At 30.5% G+C, this 24,241-nt stretch overlaps 1 protein-coding gene across 3 annotated transcripts in view; it reads left to right on the top strand.

Moving 5' to 3' along the window:
* The first annotated feature begins 581 nt into the window (after window positions 1-581).
* LOC126892437 (plancitoxin-1) overlaps window positions 582-24,241 on the top strand; it is a 55,027-nt gene continuing 31,367 nt past the window's right edge. For all 3 annotated transcript variants that reach the window (XM_050661969.1, XM_050661968.1, XM_050661967.1), the window contains exons 1-2: window positions 582-743; window positions 20,162-20,336. In XM_050661969.1, the coding sequence (XP_050517926.1) occupies window positions 646-743; window positions 20,162-20,336 (273 nt within the window). In that variant the 5' untranslated portion in view covers window positions 582-645. The remainder of the gene's footprint in view (window positions 744-20,161; window positions 20,337-24,241) is intronic.

The following is a 24,241-nucleotide window of genomic DNA, read 5'->3' as shown; positions in this document are numbered from 1 at the left end:
TGTATATCCAATTTTTATTTCTTCATAATTTTTACCTAATGTTATTTAAGATTTAGAAATTAACTGATATAATAATTAGTTTTAAGTCCTTACTGTAATTAATTATTGTATAAACAATATTGTTTGTGTTAATGGCCATTGCTGCCTAGACACATAAATTTAAATAAAAAAAAAATTAAATATATTGTTTTTGTTTATTTTCATTATTTTTTATTTTGTAAACATTGACGATTTATGTAGTTTCAGTCAATTGTATTTGTTATTGTTTTTTGTCTGACTCTTTAAGTTTTGTCCATAAAATCGAAAAATTTTCAGTGACAATAAAGCATATTATTTCTATTCTATGTATTAATTTGACGGAAGTCTCAATTCTTGGATTGTATGGGTAAATTTTTTTTATTTAATAATTTATACTGGCAGTCATATCTAATTCAATGCTTCAATGCTTTGAATAATCCTCCTCAACAAACTTTGACTAAGCTACGCCTATGTTAAAATGTAATAAATCCCTTTAAAAAAATTGGATACTGTGTCCTTGACTTTGCTTTTTATATCACAAGCTATTGTTCATATCTTATAACAATTTGTATATAAATATATGAATCACATGCGGTATCATATCACAATTGTCACTTCGCTCTTGCAATGTCTTCACAAATACTGTTTTTTCTTTGCTTGTATTTTATCGCTGGAAGAACAAATGCTCTGAGTTGTAAAGACGAAAACAATCGTGATGTAGATTGGTAAGTTATGTTGATTCTATTATTAATTTATTTGCAATTATTGTTTACTATAAAGTTTATCTACACTAAATTTACAAGCAAGTTGCAGTAGAAATAAACAAACCAAGACACGTTAAATGCTACTAGGAGCACTCCTGAATTATAATTTACTATTACTCTGGGCTAATTAGCAAAATACAAGTAAAAGTTATTTACCAGCAATTTTATTGCTGGAATCGAATCTTATGATTGTTTATATTAATAATATAGGTATGCAAAGTCCGCAGATAGTCTGCTACTTTTTTTATAAACAAAATGGCGCCCGAAAATCGTGTTTTTTCAGTTTTTGCTCTACAACTGCAAAGATTTTAAATTTATACCAAAAACACTCAAATAAAAATTTACCGTAATTAAATTCTGCATAGAGACGTGTTTTTCCCGATTTACTTCGACGAAAATTTTCTCCGGAAAATGCAGGTTCTTCCAACAAAATCTTTAATATTCAACTAAAATTTTAGATAAATAATTGTTTATCAATAATTAAATCACATGGTAATATAAAAGCTCTTTTCGTATAGATTATAATTCCAGAAGCCGATGGAAATTGAATCAACAGTTTAGCAACAATTGAATTGTTAATTACAAATTTAGGATCACTATAATAACCACAATAATTATAGTACATAAGAATAACTATGGTTTTTATACAGGGTGTCCCAAAAGTAGTGGAACGGTCGAATATTTCGCGAACTAAACATCGGATGGAAAAACTGAAAAATACGTGTTCAATCATTTTCAAAAATCTATCCAATGACACCAAACACCAATCCCCACTACACCCCCTGGAGGTGGGGTGGGGGGTAACTTTAAAATCTTAAATGGAAACCCCTAGTTTTTCTTGCAGATTTGGATTCGTTACGTAAAAGTAAGCAACTTTTATTCAAGACATTTTTTCGAACTGTGGATAGATGGCGCTATAATTGAGAAAAACGATTTATCCTGATACCATATGTAAATTATAGAAACGGTCTAATATCTCGAGAAATACACTTCCAAATGAGAAACCAAAAAAAATATTTTTAATACTTTTCGAAAACCTATCGAATAACACTAAACATGACCCTCCAACCCACCCCCTGGAGGTGGCGTGGGGGGTAACTTTAAAATCTTAAATAGCAACCCCCACTTTTTATTACAGATTCGGATTCGGCATGAAAAATTAAGCAACATTTATTCGAAACATTTTTTAGAATTGTTGATAGATGGCGCTTTAATTGGAAAAATACGATTTATTAGCGCCATCTATCAGCAATTTTAAAAAATGTTTCGAATAAATGTTGCTTAATTTTTCATGACGAATTCGAATCTGCAATAAAAAGTGGGGGTTGCTATTTAATATTTTAAATTTACCCCCACCCCGTCAACAGGGGGTGGGTTGGAGGGTCGTTTTTGGTGTTTATCGATAGGTTTTCGAAAAATATTAAAAACCTGTTTTTTGGTTACTCATTTGGAAGTGTATTTCTCGAGATATTAGACCGTTTCTATAATTTACCTATGGTATCAGGATAAATCGTTTTTCCCAATTATAGCGCCATCTATCCACAGTTCGAAAAAATGTCTTGAATAAAAGTTGCTTACTTTTACGTAACGAATCCAAATCTGCAAGAAAAACTAGGGGTTTCTATTTGAGATTTTAAAGTTACCCCCCACTCCACCTCCAGGGGGTGCAGTGGGGGTTGGTGTTTGATGTCATTGGATAGATTTTTGAAAATTATTGAACACGTATTTTTCAGTTTTTCGATCCGATGTTTAGTTCGCGAAATATTCGACCGTTCCACTACTTTTGGGACACCCTATATAAAAAGACCCTGTATCTATCTAATGTACTTTACAGAATTGAAATTGAAGTATTTAAGCGGCCTCAGAAATATTTTAAAATTAGAAACAATTTTTTGGCTTATCAATAAATAGAATACCTCGGGAAATATTGAATTAAATTAAATGATGAAAGCGGTATTGGAAAAAATCGTCACGGCGCTTCTTTTAAAAGAAAAACGTTTAATGTGATGCGTAGTTCCTGAGATACAGTCGGTCAAAATTGACCTTTTTTGATTTTTGAACAACCACCTTTTTATTTTTGTCCTCTTTCTCCACACCAATTTTCATGTCTTGAAAATACTCATTACATATATTATTATAATAAAAACTATCGATATTACGAGTGAAAATTGCCAAACATAGCAAAATTACAATCAAAAATTAGGTTGGAGAAAATGTAATCTCAAAGTTCAAAATCGGTATACGTTAATACAATGCATTTTCTCGGCTTCCCATGGAGCAATTTTCTTCATTCTTTTTTCCCCAAGTAACTCGAGTAGAGCCATCTAACTAACGCATTGATAAATGTCAAAGTTGCTTTTGTTTTGTTATAATCGATTAATTTATATATAAGGAAAGAGAACTACATATTTTTTTCCAGTTGTAGACTTCTTTTAGATAAACTTACTACAAGTGTACCTTTTAACGTTAAAAACACAAAGATTCTCATTTGAAAGCAGTATAATTATTTAAACAATCTTTATTTAAACAAATTAAACATTTTTGTTTTAATTAATAAATTAATTTATTATAACAAAACAGAAGCAACTTTGACATTTATTAATGCGTTAGTTAGATGGCTCTACTTGGGAACAAAAAAAGAATGAAGAAAATTGCTCCATGGGAAGCCGAGAAAATGCATTTTTTTAACGTATACCGATTTTGAACTTTGAGATTACATTTTCTCCAATTTAATTTTTGATTGGAATTTTTCTATTTTTGGCAATTTTCACTGGTAATATCGATAGTTTTTATTATAATATATGTTATGAGTATTTTAAAGATATGAAAATTGGTGTGGAGAAAGAGGACAAAAATAAAAAGGTGATTGTTGGAAAATTATGATCCTATTGTTTATATCTTTGCCGTAAATGCCGGTCAATTTTGACCGATTCTATCTCAGGAACCACGCATCACAATTAAACATTTTTTCTTTTGAAAAGAAGCGTTCTGCCGCTTTTTTTCCAATACCGTTTTCATGATTTAATTTAATTTAATATTTCCCGAGATATTCTATTTGTTTGTAAGCCAAAAAATTGTTTATAATTTTAAAATATTCCTGAGGCCGCTTAAATAGTCCAATTTCAATTCTGTAAAGTACATTAGATAGGTACAGTATCTTTTTGCACGATTGATCATTTTTGACTGTTTACCGTGACAGATTTTACGTCAGTAGATGACATTTACTAGCAACTCGACGGTAAGTAATCCAACTCGACGGTAAGTACTCCAACTCGACGGTAAGTAATTCACTTACCGTCGAGTTAAAAAATCTCTTAATTTTAATTTAATTTTTGAAAGAATAAAGAAATATGCCAATAGAGTCTTTTCTTCGATTCTTAAATTCTTGCCTTCGCACCATTTTTTAAAACTTTGGTAGGTATTTTGATAACGGATTTTGGATTTTTCGGGAATAATTGCGGAACACCCTTCTTCCCAAGCCCGTTCAATTTCTTCAAATTCACTTTCGCTCATATTTTAATTTATAATAATCAAAATTGTACATAAATTATTGACAACTAAATAAAAACTCAATTCTCCATTGTTGTTATGCACCCTAGTTACTACCTAACAACCAAAGTATCTATCTTGATAAAATGAATGAAACTAGTCAATATGACGAAAATGTTTAATTTTATAATTTATAATGGTATCAATCGTGCAAAAAACGTTATAAGCATGTCGAACGGTAAGGGTAACCGATCTCAGACAATAATAGGTCTGGATCCCGCGTATGAAAAAAAAGTTGATTAATAGCAAGCTGAAAATTTGTTAATAGCTTAAGGATGTCTAATCGGACAAACTTTGATGTATGGGAACACTGGAACAGGGGAAGTTTTAATTGTGGAACAGGTTAAAAATTTGGAACGGTCAGACCACGAAAACGGCACATGTATTTTGTCCGACAGAACAGACTTAAACTCTCCGAACAGAGATTAAACTCTCATGCAAAAATCAGACTGCTATTTATCACCAAATGGGCATTTTAATGAGTGGAACATGTAGAATATGTCAAATGCCAGGAATTATGACAGGTGATAAATAGCAGTCTGATTTTTGCATGAGAGTTTAATCTCTGGTCGGAGAGTTTAAGTCTATTCTGTCGGACAAAATAAATGTGCCGTTTTCGTGGTCTGACCGTTCCAAATTTTTAACCTGTTCCACAATTAAAACTACCCCTGTTCCAGTGTTCCCATATATCAAAGTTTATCCGACTAGACACCCTTAAGCTATTAACAAATTTTCAGCTTGCTATTAATAAACTTTTTTTTCATACGCGGGATCCAGACCTATAATTGGAGTCGTATAATTGAAGTCGTAAACAATTGTCTTCGATCGGTATAAAACCCTCACCGTTATCCATACTTAATATACTATCTTATACAAAAATCATAGTTATACTTATGTATCATAATTATTGTGGTTATTATAGCGACCGTAAATTTTTAATTAACAATTTAATTGTTGCTAAACTGTTCATTAGTTTTCCATCGGCTTCTGGAATTATATATAATCTATACGAAGAGGGCTTTTATATTGCCAAGTTATTTAATTATTGATAAACAATTACTTATTTAAAATCTTAGTTGAGAATAAAAGATTTTGTTGCAAAAAACCCCGGAAATTTTCGTCGAAGTAAATCGGGAAGAAACACGTCTCTTTGCAGAATTTAATTACGGTGAATTTTTATTTGAGTGGTTTTGGTGTAAAGTTAAAATCTTAGTTATAGAGCAAACATTGAAAAAAACACGATGTTCGGGCGCATTGTAAATTATGATTCGGGAGTGCTCCTAGTAGCATTTAATGTGTCTTAGTTTGTTTATTTCTACTGCATCTTAAATTTAAATTTAGTATAGTAACATTGTAATTACCTAGTTAATTTTTTTTATTAGTTAGGAAAGGATATCATTTAGTTTTCATTAAATTAATTTATTTTTTACGATTCTTATGATACCAATAAAATGTATTACTTCCATTGACCGATCTTCTTCTTCTTCTGTCTTTTAGAAATGTAAGCCACCACATTGGCCCATCTTATTCTATTCACAGCAGCTCGAAATAGACCAGTTAGGTAAGGTTAGACCAGTCCGCTTCCTAAGATTGGCCAGCCAGTATATACGTATTTGGTACAAAGATATACGTATAGGGCCTTTCTTGACGTCAATCTTGCCTTGTAGAATCAACACTGTGGAAGTCAGTGTTTATTATTACGCATAATTAAGCCAATTTTCTGTTATTTGCAGTGTTAATAATATGTTTGTTTTTGCTTAGCCTCTGGAGAATAGTTATGTTCTTTGTATGGTGTATAATGATTAATGAGACCCTCAATATACGTCGGTAGCACCACATTTCAAACGCCTCTAAATATTTTACGGCATCTTCTGTAAGACTCCAACTTTATACTCCCTAGAGGAGGACACTAAAGACGTAACATCTAAGAATTCTCATGCGTATATTGATACTTAAAGATAATTTGCAGAGAATCTTCCTAAGACTGTTAAAAGAGCTTCTTGGCTTTTTCAATACGAGTTTTTATTTCCTAACTATGATCCCAATTATCCTTAATATTGCAGTCCAGATAGCATATTTTTGGTAATCTTCGATCATTATGTTTGTCTTCTTACAATTTAGTTTTAGGCCGTATTTGTTACATGTTTCTACAACATTATCCATCATCCTTTGGAACCCCTGCGCACTATCTGCCAACAATACAGTATCGTCTGAATATCTAATATTGTTTATAAGTTGGCTATTTACAGCAATACCATCTTTTAATTCATCCAAGGCCTCTCTAAAGATGTTTTCAGAGTATATCTTGAATATTGCTGGTGACAGTATGCAATACTGTTTAACTCCTTTTCCGACTGTGAAGATTTCAGAGAGTTCATTTTCGAATCGAACTGTTGCTTTTTCTTGGAGACATAAGTGTGAGACCAGTCTTACATCTTTACCTTCGAGTCCTGATGTTTGTAGGATATCGATTAGTTACCCATGTGGGACTTTATTAAATGCCTTCTCTAAATCAATGAAGCATGCATACACATCACAGTTAACATCCCTGCCTCTCTGTATTAGAACTTGCAAACTGAAAAATGCTTCTCTCGTTCCGATTAACCAATAACTACGGAATATCAATAATTGCTAAAAACTAATCTTCAAAATGTGTAACATTTAATCCCGATTTTGAGTTTTGGTAACGTTGAAATATGCCTAAAAAACGCGCAATTCAAACTTTCAAATTATAAACGCTTTGAAACGGTCACATATTAACCACCAAAAACCCTCATTTGACAAAAATTTCAAAGGCATGCACTTATTTTTACAATAGTTATTGCAAAATAAATTTTTTGAAATTTAGACTTTTCTTCGCAATTATATTAACAATAAATGAGTATATTAAATTTTGTAATACGCCATTTGAAAGCTTTTTCAATTCTTTCGAAGATGTTTGTACTAAGAAAACCATGTCTTGCTGTTTTCCATTCATTTGAAAAAAAAAAGGAAAAAAGGCCGTTTTTTGACAGTAAATTGTTTATAAATAAAAATGACCGCCAAATCCTACGCAGGAAATAGTTACAATTTGTTCTTATAGGTATTACCTGTCGAAAAAACGCTACAGACCCTGCCTGTTAAAGTGTCACGAACAGGTTATATTTTTGTCTTGTTACCCTGGCCTATAAATATATGACAATATAATTTAGATGAAAAGTTTGGCATAACAATACAAGCACGAAAACAAAAAGCAAATATAAAATTTTAGTGAATAAAATTTAAGGCATTTTATCATTCAAGTACTACTTATTATATTATGTATCGGAAGTTTATACCTTAATCTTAAAAAACTTGTTTACACTTATTGATTTCGTTTACACTAAAATATTCGTTGTGGCATATTTTATATTTAAATAATAGATTTGTTTATTATCTTTTTTTATTTATCTTTTTAATCTATATAATAAATAAATTATTCTAAATTTTAATCCACTTCTATTGCTTTAGCGACAATGGTATTAATGGTGATTTATTAAGAGCAAAGAGTAGCGATCAACAGGTAGCAACAAACGCGTATGGTGGTAAGCGGGGTTTGATTAACAGGAACGCACTATGTACTCATAACTCCTTTATTTGGTTAAACTAATACCATATAAATGTATTCAGTTGATAGGTGATTACATAATTCTGCTCTAACCGCAGCAAACTCCCGAACCTAACTAACTAATTCGACTGACCCACTAATCACTCAAATCGTGATCACTGATCACTGATCGTGTTCCCATATATTTATCAAATACTTCGTTTTGTAAATATATTTGTATATATTCTCGTTAGTGTGTCAAAATGAATAATCGACCTTGTTGATCTAAGCAAAACGTGGACTTTAGCTAAGGTGTTCTACTTTGCAATTATTATAACAAATATGCGTGATGTAAGTGATGTTTATTGTTTTATAAATAAATATCTAACGAATACTTTAGTTAATTTAAGGATTTTTAGAAAATCTTAATAATGACATAAATCCCATTATATCATCCCCCTTAGAAAAGAAAATGTTCTGAGCCATGTACCGTGCTTCCTTTTTCCTCCCCGAAGAGAAGAAAATTTTCTTACTATCATCAACTGATTACGTTATATGTATAGATTTATACAAATTTTGCAAAAAAAATATATAAACAAAATTTACAAATATATACAATTTATTTCACTAATTATCAAACATCGTCTATTCTTAGTTATTTCTTTCCTTATGACTCGCGAAAATCTATACTCAGAAATTGTATTTTATACTTTACTTTCAGAGGTTTAAAAAAAATTACAACTCCTACATTTGAACTTACTTGTTAATTCTACTTCTTTACTAGACCCTTAAGACAAATCTTTTGATGTTCTCCAATTTTTAATATTCTTCTATTAGAAATTATCTCTTTTTTTCTTCTTCTTCTTGTCTGGTACTTCACAATAATTACATATTTCTTCATTTTCTTTATACTTAGTACTTTCTTCATAGTGTACTATTAAACATAACTCTTCTTCTTCTTATTACTATTCATATTTCTTCATTACATCAATTACTTCATATTTCATGTATCTTCCTTCATACATATTTATATCATTTTTCATAATTCTTCATTTATATATCATTTACTTCATAAATTCTTCATTTTCTAACCCTGACCTATTGGTGGGTAGTTTTTCGCAATTTTATACCCTTGAATTTGCTTCCGGTCCTTTTGCACGTCCTTAGTCGTGAGAAGGTTTGTTCCAAAAAGACAAAATGGATAATTGTTCGCTTACAAAAATCTTCTACATCTTGCATCCCTAAATTTCTGTCTGATCTGATATACCCAGTCTAGGTGAGATCCAGTTAGTTTCAAAACACGAAATGGGTAGGATAATATCTTCTAATTTTCATTTTGTACCTTTTCCTTGACAAGAGTTGGTTTTTATTGTCTAAATTGTCTTTAATTGTACTTTATTATAAAATATTTATACCAAAATTCGACCGATATTAAACAATTGAAATATAAACGTCGGTATCAACAAAACATCAGCATTCAATTATGAAAAAAATCGAAAGAAAGTGTTAATAACAATAGACCATATTCTGTTAAAAAAATATCATGAAAATCTCCTACTAATAAAAATCTCCTGAAATATCTTGAAAATCTCCTATACATAAAGAAAATTTCAGCTTGCAATTGCTGAGTACCTAATTAATATTAAGTCTGGACGTCCATTAAAATATTTACATAAAAACTACTAATGAGAAAAACCTACAATAGCTAAATAGTTAATCTAAATTTTTGTTACTAGTTAAATAGAAGTTCAGTTTCTTCACGCGAAAAGTCACTTTTACGTCACAAAAATAATCTCTATTTCTTTAATTGAAATACAGTCTTACATGACCTCATTCGAATAAAATAAGTATATCTATATCATAGAAATTTAAAGTTATTTTATATATTATACTACTTAATAATTATGTTACTTGAAGCCATACAAAGTATTCTTCTTAAATAGTACTTTTTACTGTAGGTACTGTAACTTTTTGCACTGTAGGTACAAAATTCTCTTCAATTCTATTTTTCCATATCTTTTGACATTAATCTTCTTCAAATTATCCTTAATACTTGTCTTTCTTCTAAGATAACTTTTAAGTCTTAATTTTCCATATTATTTTGTCTTTTTCCTCAAATGGAATTTTCTTTTCCTTTAATATAACTCCGTTACTTCAATGTATTTACATAACTTGTTTTGTTTTTATTTTTCTTCTTATATCAGTTCATCACCATTTCTTAACTGACTTTCTTTTCGTCACAAATCATTGTATAAAAATAATTCACTCTCTCGCGAGGAAATTCGTTTACTCAATAAAAATTCCATATGCCATTATGGTAGTAGTTGTGGGCTCTCTCACGAGGACGAATGTTATTAGTCCTATGTACGTGGTATAATCATACTCTTTGTATATAAAAATTTTTATTTCTTTTTCATAGTCATTTTTAATTTTTCCTTTTTAGGGTACGTTTCTTTGTCTTGTCATATTTATCATAAGTAAAAATCTTTGCCTTTACGTGCATTTCTCAACAAAAATTTCCATTGATTGAGACATTTCCGTCTCCAATATAAGTCCTTTATGCTGGATTTTCCAATTTCTCCAACATCTTAAAATACTTTCTTTTATCTTTCCTTATTTATAAACATATTGTTCGAATACTAATATCTCACATTTTCAGGTTAATTTTATTAATCATAATAACTTTCTTCGTAAAAATTTGTCGCTTTAGCGAATTCCTATGTAGTTCATTCGTTTCAATTTTCAATGTCAAACACATTATACTCGAAGTCTTTAGTTTAAAAATAGTATAATAGTAAACTGTTATAAACAAAATAACTTCATGCGTATGCAAAAAGTCCAGATAAAGCAGAAATACATCAATCAAAATAAAACTTATTTACTTACTCGTATGTTTAAAAATAATTATATTATTTCTTACGATATAATATATAAGAATTGTTATATTTCTATTAAAATAAAACTATCGATTAAGATTATCTATATATATTATGTAATTCTCAAAAAAAAATCTTCTAAATTAGTGAAATACTTCTAAAACTTAATAATATACAAAAAAAAATTTACCTAATTTAATTATATTTAAGTGAAAATTAATCATTCTAATTCTTCTTAAACGATTATTTTTATATTATATTAATAAAAAAATTATTCATATCTGTGAGACTGTATATGCAATTTAAAAAAAAATAACTAAAAAGTTACTCAAGTTAACTCACGATTAAACATTTGTCCACTAGGTATTGTCCATTTCTTTCCATTTGTCCTCTTGACGTTTGGGCGTGACCCCATGTCTCCAAACCTTCGTCCATGTCGACGTCTAACATTTGGACTCCCTTATCGTTGGCCTCTCCAGCTCCATATAGTCCGTCTCATTCCTTATACCATTCTCCATCTAACGGTACCAATTAATATGAGGATTGGTACTTTACCCCAAATTTTCTTCGTTTCCTCCAGTTTTTCGCCATCTTTCCTGTTTTCTACTGCTTCAGAAGTCCAGTGCGTCTCTCAGGTCGCCATATGGTGGTAAGCGGGGTTTGATTAACAGGAACGCACTATTTACTCATAACTCCTTTATTTGGTTAAACTAATACCATATAAATGTATTCAGTTAATAGATGATTACATAATTCTGCTCTAACGGCAGCAAACTCCCGAACCTAACTAACTAATTCGACTGACCCACTAATCACTCAAATCGTGATCACTGATCAATGATCGTGTTCCCATATTTATCAAATACTTCGTTTTGTAAATATATTTGCATATATTTTCGTTAGTGTGTCAAAATTAATATAGTATTTTTACTACAAAAGCGGTATTACGCAGGTCAAAATTTTTGACGTAAGAGAACTGTCAAAGCATTAGAATGTGACTTTTCATTATTGCCATGTTTATAATAAACATGGCAATAATGAAAAGTCACATTCTAATGTTTTGACAGTTCTCTTACGTCAAAAATTTTTACCTACGTAATATCGCTTTTGTAGTAAAAATACTTATAATCGACCTTGTTGATCTAAGCAAAACGTGGACTTTAGCTAAGGTGTTCTACTTTGCAATTATTATAACAAATATGCGTGATGTAAGTGATGTTTATTGTTTTATAAATAAATATCTAACGAATACTTTAGTTAATTTAAGGATTTTTAGAAAATCTTAATAATGACATAAATCCCATTATACGCGTTCCAAGATTGCGGCTTTAATTTTGAATATTTTGTCGAGATATTTGGCACACATATTCCTAATATAATAAAGAATGGCAGTACAGAGTCCAAGTTCAGAAATATGTTAGTATGTGGAAATTACTCTATAACTAAATAAAATATTGAAAAAAGGAGCCTGTACCGCCACTAAGAAAGACAAAAAAATACACTTTCTTCAAATAAAATTTTTTATCCCGTGCCTAGATTTTGTGTCACATTGGAATTACTAAAAATCGATTTTTTTATAAGAAGAAATCGAACGTCACTGACTTAACAACATTTCGCGCTTATGTGTATAATAGGTCTGGATCCCGCGTATGAAAAAAAAGTTGATTAATAGCAAGCTGAAAATTTGTTAATAGCTTAAGGGTGTCTAGTCGGACAAACTTTGATATATGGGAACACTTGAACAGGGGAAGTTTTATTTGTGGAACAGGTTAAAAATTTGGAACAGTCAGACCACGAAAACGGCACATGTATTTTGTCCGACAGAACAGACTTAAACTCTTCGAACAGAGATTAAACTGTCATGCAAAAATCAGACTGCTATTTATCACCAAATGGGCGTTTTAATGAGTGGAACATGTAGAATATGTCAAATGCCAGGAATGATGACGTGATAAATAACAGTCTGATTTTTGCATGAGAGTCTGTTCTGTCGGACAAAATAAATGTGCCGTTTTCGTGGTGTGACCGTTCCAAATTTTTAACCTGTTCCACAAATAAAACTGCCCCTGTTCCAGTGTTCCCACATATCAAAGTTTATCCGACTAGACACCCTTAAGCTATTAACAAATTTTCAGCTTGCTATTAATCAACTTTTTTTTCATACGCGGGATCCAGACCTATAACAATTATTGTTTTTGATAGTATAAACGTTACTGTCAGTGTCGAATTACCGACGTACTGTTGCCTCACTTTTGAAACTTCGCAGAACTTTCGCAATCTTGGACCGCGTTTGTTGCTACCTGTTGATCGCTACTGTGTGCTCTTAAAATCAAAATTAGTATTTCAAAAGCTAATTAAGTTGTGTGATAGACAAACGGAAATAATTATTTTATAGAAAATTAATCTATTGTTTGTTTAATTACTAAATAAATAGTGGTATCAATAATAATAATGGAATCAATATTATTTTTTGCTTAAATAGGTTGTTAAATAAGTTTTGTGGTCCCATAATCCCATAATAAAAATACAATTTTATGATTTTAAATACACTGTATTTAAAATTCAGTATATGATCCTTCTCATACATTTATTCAGTATAACTATTTCTGAACATTAATTCAACTGTTCCAACTAGATTCCTATTAATGAATTCCATCCCTGACGTGAGAATCTGGAAGGGCTACAAAATACGCTTCCATGGCTGCTGACCTCATAATTTGATGAAAAAGCTTTCCGCGAATGATTTTTGTAGGTGTTGAAATAGCCAGAAGTCTCTAGGAACGAAATCTGGTGAATACGGTGGATGCCCCTACAATTCGAACTTAATTCATGGATTTTAGCTATTTTCAGAAAACGTCATATGAAACTGTACATTATCCTGATGGAAAAGGATTTTTTTCTTCTCAGATAGGGCTGTTGTAGTCCTGTCGCCAGGGGGGGGTACAACGGCCTCCTTAATTCAGATGGAGTTACCCAAGTTTTTTTATTTATTTTGACCCGTAGAATACGAATTTTTTGGGTAACAGTTGATCCGGATGTCGATAAGATTGTTATAGACAAAGAACTTGAGGAATTACATAACAGTGATTTCTCGCAAAACAAAACATCTTTTTGTATTTTTTTGGGTCATTGTAGGCAAAAAATGCTCTGACAAGTTTTTTCGTACGATGCATAGTTTTCGAGATAACCGCGGTTGAACTTTCAAAAAATCGAAAAATTGCAATTTTTTAACCCGAATAACTTTTAATTAAAAAATAAAGTAGCAATTCTGCTTACCGCATTTGAAAGTTTAAGTCAAATTATATCGGTTTTGATTATTTCCATTGCTAAAAATTTATTATTTTATTGGTAAGCAAAGCTATAAACACCTAGTGCGTGAGTGATGTTTTCAATGATTTCTCATTTAAAATCGAACGAGTAGGTAGAGTAGCTACAAGTGCAAGCGAGGCAATGTCTACGTAGCATGCGTTAAAACGCATGTATTAGGCACGGGAAACACTATGTGTTTATAGCTTTGTTCAGCAGTAAAAAAATTAATTTTTAGCAATGCAAATAATCGAAACCGATATAATTTGCCTTAAACTTTCAAATGCGGTAAGCAGAATTGCTACTTTATTTTTTAATCAAAAGTTATACGGGTTCAAAAATTGCCATTTTTCGATTTTTTGAAAGTTCAACCGCGGTTATCTCGAAAACTATGCATTCTACGAAAAAACTTGTAGGAATATTTTTTGCTTAGAATGACCCAAAAAATACAAAAATATGTTTTGTTTTGCGAGAAATCGCTGTTATGGAATTCCTCAAGTTCTTTGTCTATAACAATCGTATCGACATCCGGATCAACTGTTACCCAAAAAATTCGTATTCTACGGGTCAAAATATATAAAAAAAATTTGGGTAAGTCCATCTGAATTAAGGAGGCCGTTGTACCCCCCTGGCGACAGGACTATTGGGTTAGATACAAAATCAAACACAAAAGCCCAATGAAAGTCTCCTAACTCTTTCCCACTCAAACAAAAATATTTTAATAATATTGTTTTCTGTCCTTTGCGATATATGAAATATGTAAAAGTTTACATCTAGCAAAAGCTTGCTATGACTTATAGACTTATATTATATTAACATAGACAGAGTGTCATATTGAGCGAAGTGACGACACCATCTTTTTTTGGAGTGCTGTTTCACTCTTACACATAGTAAAACTGCGACAATATTCCTTCCCCACCGTTCCCCACTTAGTTTCGTGTTAATTTCCTCGATACAATGTGCTAGAAAGAGATAGCATCAAACCAGTCTAAGAGATCTTATCGTCAGGAAGCGCGGAAGATACGCTCAGTCTCTGTTAATATACTCCAGGGAAATAAGCTGGAAATAGACCATGTTCGGGACACTCAAAGATCCAGGTAGCTGACTACTTTTTTTAATTATTGTAGACCTATATGAAGAAAACCTACCTGTTTCCTGCCTAGAGTTCGCGTCCGTTTTTTAATTACTAATAATTTAGTGCAAAAATCGCGATATTTTCGATTTTTTGCACCACATTCAAAAGCTAAATAGTAGATATAAAATTACAAGATTTAATTTTTTAAAACCTTAAAAAACCTTCAAAATGCCAATTTTTGAAAGCTAAAAAGTTAATTTGTTGCTACGCAACCTGCAAAATAAGTGAAAATCGTAATTTGTTAATAACTTTTACTAAAACTACCTTAGAACTTTAGTGTTTCACCCAAAGTTGGGTATTGGGGTACTTAACAAACCCTCAAAATTTGAGACCGATCGCCGTTTAAGAGCACACAGTAGCGATCAACAGGTAGCAACAAACGCGGTCCAAGATTGCGAAAGTTCTGCGAATTTTCAAATTGAGGCAACAGTGCGTCGGTAATTCGACACTGACAGTGACGTTTAAGACAATAATTTTTATACACATAGGCGCAAATGTTGCCAAGTCAGTGACGTTCGATTTCTTGTTATAAAAAAATCGATTTTTAGTAGTTTCAATGTGACACAAAATCTAGGCACGGGATAAAAAATTTTATTTAAAGAAAGTGTATTTTTTGTCGTTCTTAATGGCGGTACAGGCTCCTTTTTTCAATATTTTATTTAGTTATAGAGTAATTTCCACATACTAAAATATTTCTGAAATTGGGCTCTGTACCGCCATTCTTTATTATATTAGAATATGTGTGCCAAATATCTCGACAAAATATTTAAAATTAGAGCCGCAATCTTGGAACGCGTTTGTTGCTACCTGTTGATCGCTACTGTTTGCTCTTAATTATTTTAAAACTTATTCTATTTGTTTATCCCAGAGACCTTTATTTTGCAATAACATAAGACAGGAAATAATGAAGATAGGGCAATTCTGCGTATGCCAAATGAAAGTATAAAAGTGATACTACTAAAATGTACTAAAAAAGATAAAAAAAGAATGTGTATACTTTGTACGCACGTAAGAAGTTATACTTCTATTATATGATTTCAACGAAATCAATATACTTTAAACAGTTTATCTAATACTTTCCAAAAATTTTTATTGAAACAATACCAAAAACTAAAAAAATAAAAGAATAAAACACAAACAAACACATTGAAAAATGCCACAAATGATTTCTGAACAATAATTTTTGCCAAAAATTTTAATTAAATACGTATTTTCTGAAAAAAATTATATAATAATATACTTACCATCATAAAATCTATAAAAAAAATAAAAAAATGATATAACTTGAATTGGGCTTGAACCTACTTCCCGTGTATCCCGCCGTACGAGAGTCGAAGCGATTTCAAACTGCACCACCTTCGCGTATATGTAATTTTGGAATATACACAAACTGAACAACTTTTTGACATTTTGTTTATATTAATTTTTATTAGATTGATTTTTGTCGAATTAAAATACAACAATATATAGAGTAAGAAAACGATACATTAGATGAAAATTTGTAGCAAAGATTGTTCGTAATCAGATTATGTAAATTAAAGCATTGCCTACTAGGGGTATAGCAGAGCAAATACTAGGTAAGTACATTATTTTTTTTACATTTTCCAAATAGGTATGAAGATAATTTTTTATTAGAATACAACTGAAACATTTAGAATTACGTACCTGTGGCTTTTCAAAACTATTTAAAAAGTCACTATAATTATAAATTTGATTTTATTTCTGTCCTCACAACAATAAAATCTAATATATTATACAACATTTTTGTTTACCGATAACCTCCATATTGAACAATTATTGACAGATCATTTCAACACCCAATCAGAGCCCGTATAAAGACTAATACCAAACTGTCGGTGTGCGCATGCGCGCAGATCAATATAAATTTACCCTCAATCTCAATCGCGCCTAAAGAAGCATAACTTCAAAAAATTATCTACTATAGTCAAAAATCCTAATACCAAATTTTTTAAAATTTTGTTGTTTATAAGCATTTAGAATAACTTTAAAAATATTGTCCATAGAAAAAATCATTTTACATATTTAAAATTTAGTTCAATTGGTGACTAGTCGTAGTAAGTAAAGGGGGGGCTGGGTGGGAGCCGACAAATGCACGAGTTCAAAAACTAAACAAGGCAACTTAAAACTACTATCACTTTCTATATTTCCCTGGATCTACTGAATATATTTGGATCTTTCTTTTTTAATTTGCATGTAATTTTTCTGTACATTACAAATATTCAATTTGTCCCGACATTTATTAATTAATAGAGTCCCAAAAATCCATGTTTTTTTCCCAAAAATCCATGTTTTTAATCATACTGTCATTATTAATAATAGAAAAAGTTAAGATATACTTTTATAAATAAATTATCTTCAACAAATAATTATCAAATAAAAATAGTTTATTTATTAAAGAGTTCTTTAATTTTTCTATGATCATTAATGATACTATGATTAAAAAAATAGGTTTTTGTAAAAAAAATATTTTTTCAAGAATTGTTTAAACAAATTACACTGTTTATTAATTAATAAATTCATAAACAAATTGCATATTTGTAATGTACGTAGAAAGTACATACACATTAAAAAAAGAAAGATCAAAATCCGTAGAGTTCATCCGGAGATACAGAAAATTGTATTAGCTTGAAATTGCTTTTTCGGTATTTTAACTCGATGGATTTTTAGGTTTCCCGTAGTAACCGTTTGAACTACATTTTTGAAAAATCGTAGAGGGTGCTGCAAAGGTACAATGTTTGTGCAAATTTTTTAACACAAAATACAAATTCCATTCTTTAAAATGGCATTATTGAGATTCCTTAATTATTATAAACAAATTAGCTGTGAATTTAAAAAAACACATACTAACTTTGTCCCAAATTAACCCAGGCTAAATTCCTTTATTTGAAAATTTGTGTTAAAATACTAGCTTTTCGAATATATAAAAATATTGTTTCTACGGATAATATTTTTAAAGTTATTCTAAATGTTTATGGTAGGGGAGCAAAGTATGCTAAATTTGCAGTCACTCGAGCGCTTTGGGGACCTATTGGGATGTGAAAATTAGGTCTTAAAATCAAAAAAAGTTAAGTAACGTTTTCCATTTTAGCGGGCGCTTGCCATTTTTTAATATAATTTTCCATTTCCAACAATCGTTTTTTCCGATTATAACGCCATCTATCCATAATTCGAAAAATTGTTTCGAATAAAAGTTACTTATTTTTACGTAAGGAATCTAAATCTGCAATAAAAAATGAGGTTTCCTATTTAAGATTTTAAAGTAGCCCCCACCCCACCTCCGTAGGGGGTCGTGTTTGATGTCATTCGATAGATTTTTCAAAAATATTGAATAAGTGTATTTTACAGTTTTTCGATCTCATCTTCATTTCGCGAAATATCGCGGGATTCGTATTTAAAATATTAAATTTACCCCCACCCCTCTCCGTGGGAAGTCATGTTTGGTATCATTCGATAGATTTTTAAAAAATATTAAGCACATATTTTTTAGTTTTTCGATCTGTCATTCATTTCGCGAAATATTCGCTTTTTTCTTGTGAAACTTTGGGACCCACCCATTTCCTTATGCCCGGCTCCAATCATCAGATTTTTTAGATATACACTCTTTTGCATGTGCTTAACTTACCTTATCTTAATCTGACAATTTCGAGTTTTTTTAAGGATAGATTTTTTTTTTCGGGCCCCCCTTAACGAACTCCCCTGTGTTAAGAGCCAATATATGGTAGAGGTACATCTGCAGGGTACCAGATTTCTCCCCATATGATAATCTGACGCGCTCGAGTAACTGCAAAAATCCCCGCTTGGGCTCCCCTACCATTATAAACTACAAAATTTCAAAAATTTGGCATTAGAATTTTGGGCTATTTTAATTAATTTTTTATCTTTTTTTAATACATACTACCACTTTTCTACTTTCATGTGGCATACTCATAATTGTCTTATGTTCATTATTTTCAAAGACTACATTTCTAAGGTAGTTTTAGTAAAAGTTATTAACAGATAACGATTTTCACTTATTTTGCAGTTTGCGAAGCAACAAATTGACTTTTAAACATTCAAAAATTGGTATTTTGAAGCTTTTTTATGTTCTAAAAATAAAATTTTGTAAGTTTATGTCAACTATTTAGCTTTTTTGCAAAAAATCGAAAAAATCGCGCACTAAATTGTTAATAATTAAAAAACAACCGCGAACTCTAGCAGGAAACAGGTAGGTTTTCTTCCTATAGGTCTACATCTACAAAAACTAAAAAAGTGGTCAGCTACCTAGATCTTTGAGTGTCCTGAGAAAATCCTTATTTCTTTGGACTAATTATAATATGTTTATCTACGACTGATATATAATATATGTATTATACTTGTGGTGTTTGCAATATAATGCCATATAATAATCCCTTAGGGATTAATAATGCGGGATTAATAGCTATTAATCCCTCTGGCACAACAATCACAAAATTGGTAGCTGAAGGATACATTGATCAGTTTATGAGAAACAAGGCAACTACAGCAGATACTATCGCTAAAGAGATAAACAGTAATGTACCATCTTCTTGTTCTACAGCAATCGAGATCCCAAATATTTGTATTAAAAACTCTACTAAAGTTAATGATGATTCTCAACCAATTCAGTTTATTAATTGTACTATTACTAATTTTAATGTTTTTAACAAATAAAGTTGTTCGTTAAAAATCTTAAATTAATTCATTTGTCGTAGATAAAGTAGAGTATACTACTCGCAATAACGGCTCTCATTCCCTCGGAATGTTACTCCCTCGCCGCTAACGCGGCTCGGTTCGTAAATATTCCTCGGGAATAATAGCCATCATTATTGACTCGTGGTATAATCTACTATTATCCTATGGCTTTGATGTATTAAAGCAGTCTTTGTAATAATTATTGTTAATATACATATTATTTGATTTTTATTTCTAGGTTTGTTGCATACAAAATACCTATCCAAAGTGGTCGTGGAGATATAATTAAGGCTGGTCTTGGACATATTTATTTAACATCTACCAATTCATCGACATGGACTTTTTCTAAACGTTCGATTGGTGATAATAGTTCCCTTATTGGAAACACTCTTCATGACTTTTATTACAATAGAGTAAGTAATCAATTGGTTTATTAAGAGGCTACAGTAGCGATCACAGGTTGCAACAAACGCGTTCCAAGATTGCGACTCTAATTTTGAATATTTTGTCGAGATATTTAGCAAACATATTCGTAATATCGCACCTTGAAAACCATATGGCAATATCTGCAATTTTTTCATGAAATGACCTTTGAATGCAGTCTAATAGGAAAAAAATTCTATTTTTTAATGCTATATAGCAGCGTCTGCAAAAAAATTTAAGTTCGGCACAAGAAAGATATATCTCTATGGCTTTTGTCAAAAATCGATTCTTCTTTTTATACCATCAGGCATTATCTGCAGCAGTTGATGCTCTACGGTTCTAAAATTGGAACAAAACCCCAGATCTATATGGCAATATGTGCAAAATGTGACCCACGCTCGTAAAATGAAAGCAAGATCTACTAAGGAAACATCCTTTGAATGCAACAAAACATAGAGTGCTGCATATAAATTTGATTGCAACACTGGAAATAAGCGACAAGACTATAACAAATTTATATACAACGTCGTACTGCAGATGGGTTTTTTCCAAAAGAAAAGCGAAATATAACCGACAGACATTATATAAGCGACAGATTATAATATGCAAGACTTTGATTAAGTGTTAACACTAAAAATTTGTAATAAATAAGTACAATCAATAAAAAAAAACTGTTATTTTATATGAATTTTTACTTTATCATATGCGAAAATTGATATATTTTTTAAAACCATATGGCCGTATGTGCTAAAATACCTATTTCCTGGGGGAAATTTTACGTACTTTTTAATTCATATAAAAATATGTAAAATTAAAGACAATTGTGCCAAATACCAGGTTTGCAACTTAATTTTTGGAATTACAGTAAATAAAATTAACTTTACAAAAACTTCAAATGCTCATAACTCAATATTATGATTTTTGCAGTTACTGCCCTATGGTTTTCAAGGTGCGATATAATAAAGAATGGCGGTACTGAGCCCAATTTCATAAATATGTTAGTAGGTGGAAATTACTCTATAACTAAATAAAACATTGAAAAAAGGAGCATGTACCGCCATTAAGAAGAAAAAAAAAATAAACTTTCTTCAAATAAACTTTTTTATCCCCTGCCTAGATTTTGTGTAATCTTGGAACTACTAAAATGTTTTATTTCTAACAAGAAATCGAACATATTATAACTAAATAACTAATTAGGCAACATAGAGAAATTATCAGTAGTAATTGCACAAGAGCTCTAAAATTATTGAATTTTTCCCGAGTGACACTTTGACAGTTTTAATTTCACGAGCCAAAGGCGAGTAAAATTATGTCAAAGTGTCACGAGGGCAAAAATTCTATATTAATATTAGAGTTCGAGTGCAATTTGTTGCGATTATTTCATGAATAAAACTGTTCAAACCCAAAATTTTATTGTAATTTATTTATGTAAGTACAAATTAGTATAATTAAACACAATGTTTTTATAAATATTTGACGATTGAAAGTCATCACTTTTATAATTTTTAAAACATTAATTGTCATTAATGTCACTGAATGTATTTTTTCGTAGCAACGAAAGGCATCTGACGTAATATACTTAACGACGGGCAATTACCAAAAATTATCAATTTAATTCAGATTTCTGTAGCTTTCTATTGGTCAGAATCTCCTATGAATGAAATAATCACTGTCATTTTGACAAACCTGCGTCAGATTTTCTCTAATCTGTTCTCTCATATTTATAGATATTTGTTCAGTGCAGTAATGTGTTAATTTAAGAATTCGTTATTGTTGTTTCATAGGAAAGTAGTGTTTATTGATAGTTAATTTATTATATATTTGTTGTTGTATAAGTTGTTGGCCTCTTTGAAAGCACAGATTGTTGTTAATTGTGAGTTTTAGTTATATGTAGGTAGGTAAGTATATTTTACGTAAAAATATTTCGAATTCTAATGCGAGTATATAACGTTTTAGGAGGATTTTTTATTCTAAAAATATTATCAATAGTTTAACAAAATGGAAAAAGTAAATCAAACGAAAAATAAAGTGAAACCTTTCAAGAAAAAGTCCATTAAAAACCATGCCAAAATTATGCGAAAATCGAAATTTGTTTCGCTTCACAACAAAAAATGATTATTTATTATTGTTTTAATATTAGATACAGTAGGAAAAATGAAAGAATACCCATGAACGAACATATAAAACACGCTGTATTTTCCTGTCACCGTGTTACACAAAAAATTGGCCAGCGCAAGTACATGTAATTATACAATATGGCGTTCGCTGAATATGCCTATCATTATTGGTTGCTTAGAAAATTGCAATAGTATATTAAGTATGGAGAACGGTAAGGGTTTTATACCGATCGAAGACAATTATTGTTTGGACGAGGAGCGGAGCGACGACTCCAATTATTGTCTGAGATCGGTTACCCTTAACGTTCGACATGCTTATAACGTTTCTTGCACGATTGATACCATTATAAATTATAAAATTAAACATTTTCGTCATATTGACTAGTTTCATTCATTTTATCAAGATAGATACTTTGGTTGTTAGGTAGTAACTAGGGTGCATAACAACAATGGAGAATTTGAGTTTTTATTTAGTTGTCAATAATTTTAAGTACAATTTTGATTATTATAAATTAAAATATGAGCGAAAGTGAATTTGAAGAAATTGAACGGGCTTGGGAAGAAGGGTGTTCCGCAATTATTCCCGAAAAATCCAAAATCCGTTATCAAAATACCTACCAAAGTTTTAAAAAATGGTGTGAAGGCAAGAATTTAAGAATCGAAGAAAAGACTCTATTGGCATATTTCGTTCAAAGACATATGCAGTTGAAAGCTCCTGGAAGCCTCTGGGCAGAATATTCAATGATTAAATCCACCGTTTTTCTTTATGATGGCATTGATATTTCCAAGTTTTCAACTTTGATCGCGTATTTGAAGAGAAAAAATGTTGGATATTACTAATGTATGCGATTCTGCAGGAGTTTCTGTTAGAAGTGAAACCACAGCCCAAACAAGTGGGATTTCATTAAATAATTTAACAAATTGTACCATAAGTTTCAATATTAATAAATAATTCGTTAGTTTTCTTTATTCTTTCAAAAAATAAATTAAAATTAAAAGATTTTTTAACTCGACGGTAAGTGAATTACTTACCGTCGAGTTGACTTACCGTCGAGTTGGATTACTTACCGTCGAGTTGCTAGTAAATGTCACCTACTGACGTAAAATCTGTCACGGTAAACAGTCAAAAATGATCAATCGTGCAAAAAATAAATTTTTAGTTTTTATAAATATTTATAACTTATGTAAAAATTAACTTAAAACCTTCGTATTACACGGAATGCTGATACTTCCGGTGCTTACATCATACCCCAAATTTCAAAGCAATTGGTCAAATAGCTAAAAAGTTATTTGATTTGTTTATCCCAAATTAATTATTTTTTGCAACACTATAAGTCAGAAAATAATGAAGTTACAGTAATACTTTGGATAGTTTATGAAAGAAGAAGATTTACACTAATAATTTAATTAATGACAAAAAATAATTCTAAATATTGTAATATTATTTTGCAAGAACATGTGAATTAAAAAGGGGGGGCTAACTTCGTCCCTAATTGTCCTAAAACAATTGTTTTTCTTTCTAAATGTGTATAAAAATTCAGTCTTTCTAAATATGAAAAAATAATTTTTCTATGGGTAACGGTTAAAAAGTTATTTTAATTGTTTATAAGTAAGCAAAAAATCGATATGTTTTTGCAAAATAATTTTACACTGTTTAAAATTATTTTTTGTCATTTTTTTAATTAAGTTAATAGTATAAATGTTCTTCTTTCATAAACTGTCCGAAGTATTACTGTAACCTCGTAATTTTCTGACTTAGACTGTTGCAAAAAAATGAA

Source organism: Diabrotica virgifera, chromosome 9 (genome assembly GCF_917563875.1).
Source record: "Diabrotica virgifera virgifera chromosome 9, PGI_DIABVI_V3a".
NCBI classification, from domain to species: domain Eukaryota; kingdom Metazoa; phylum Arthropoda; class Insecta; order Coleoptera; family Chrysomelidae; genus Diabrotica; species Diabrotica virgifera.
This window is presented reverse-complemented; position numbering and strand designations above follow the sequence as displayed.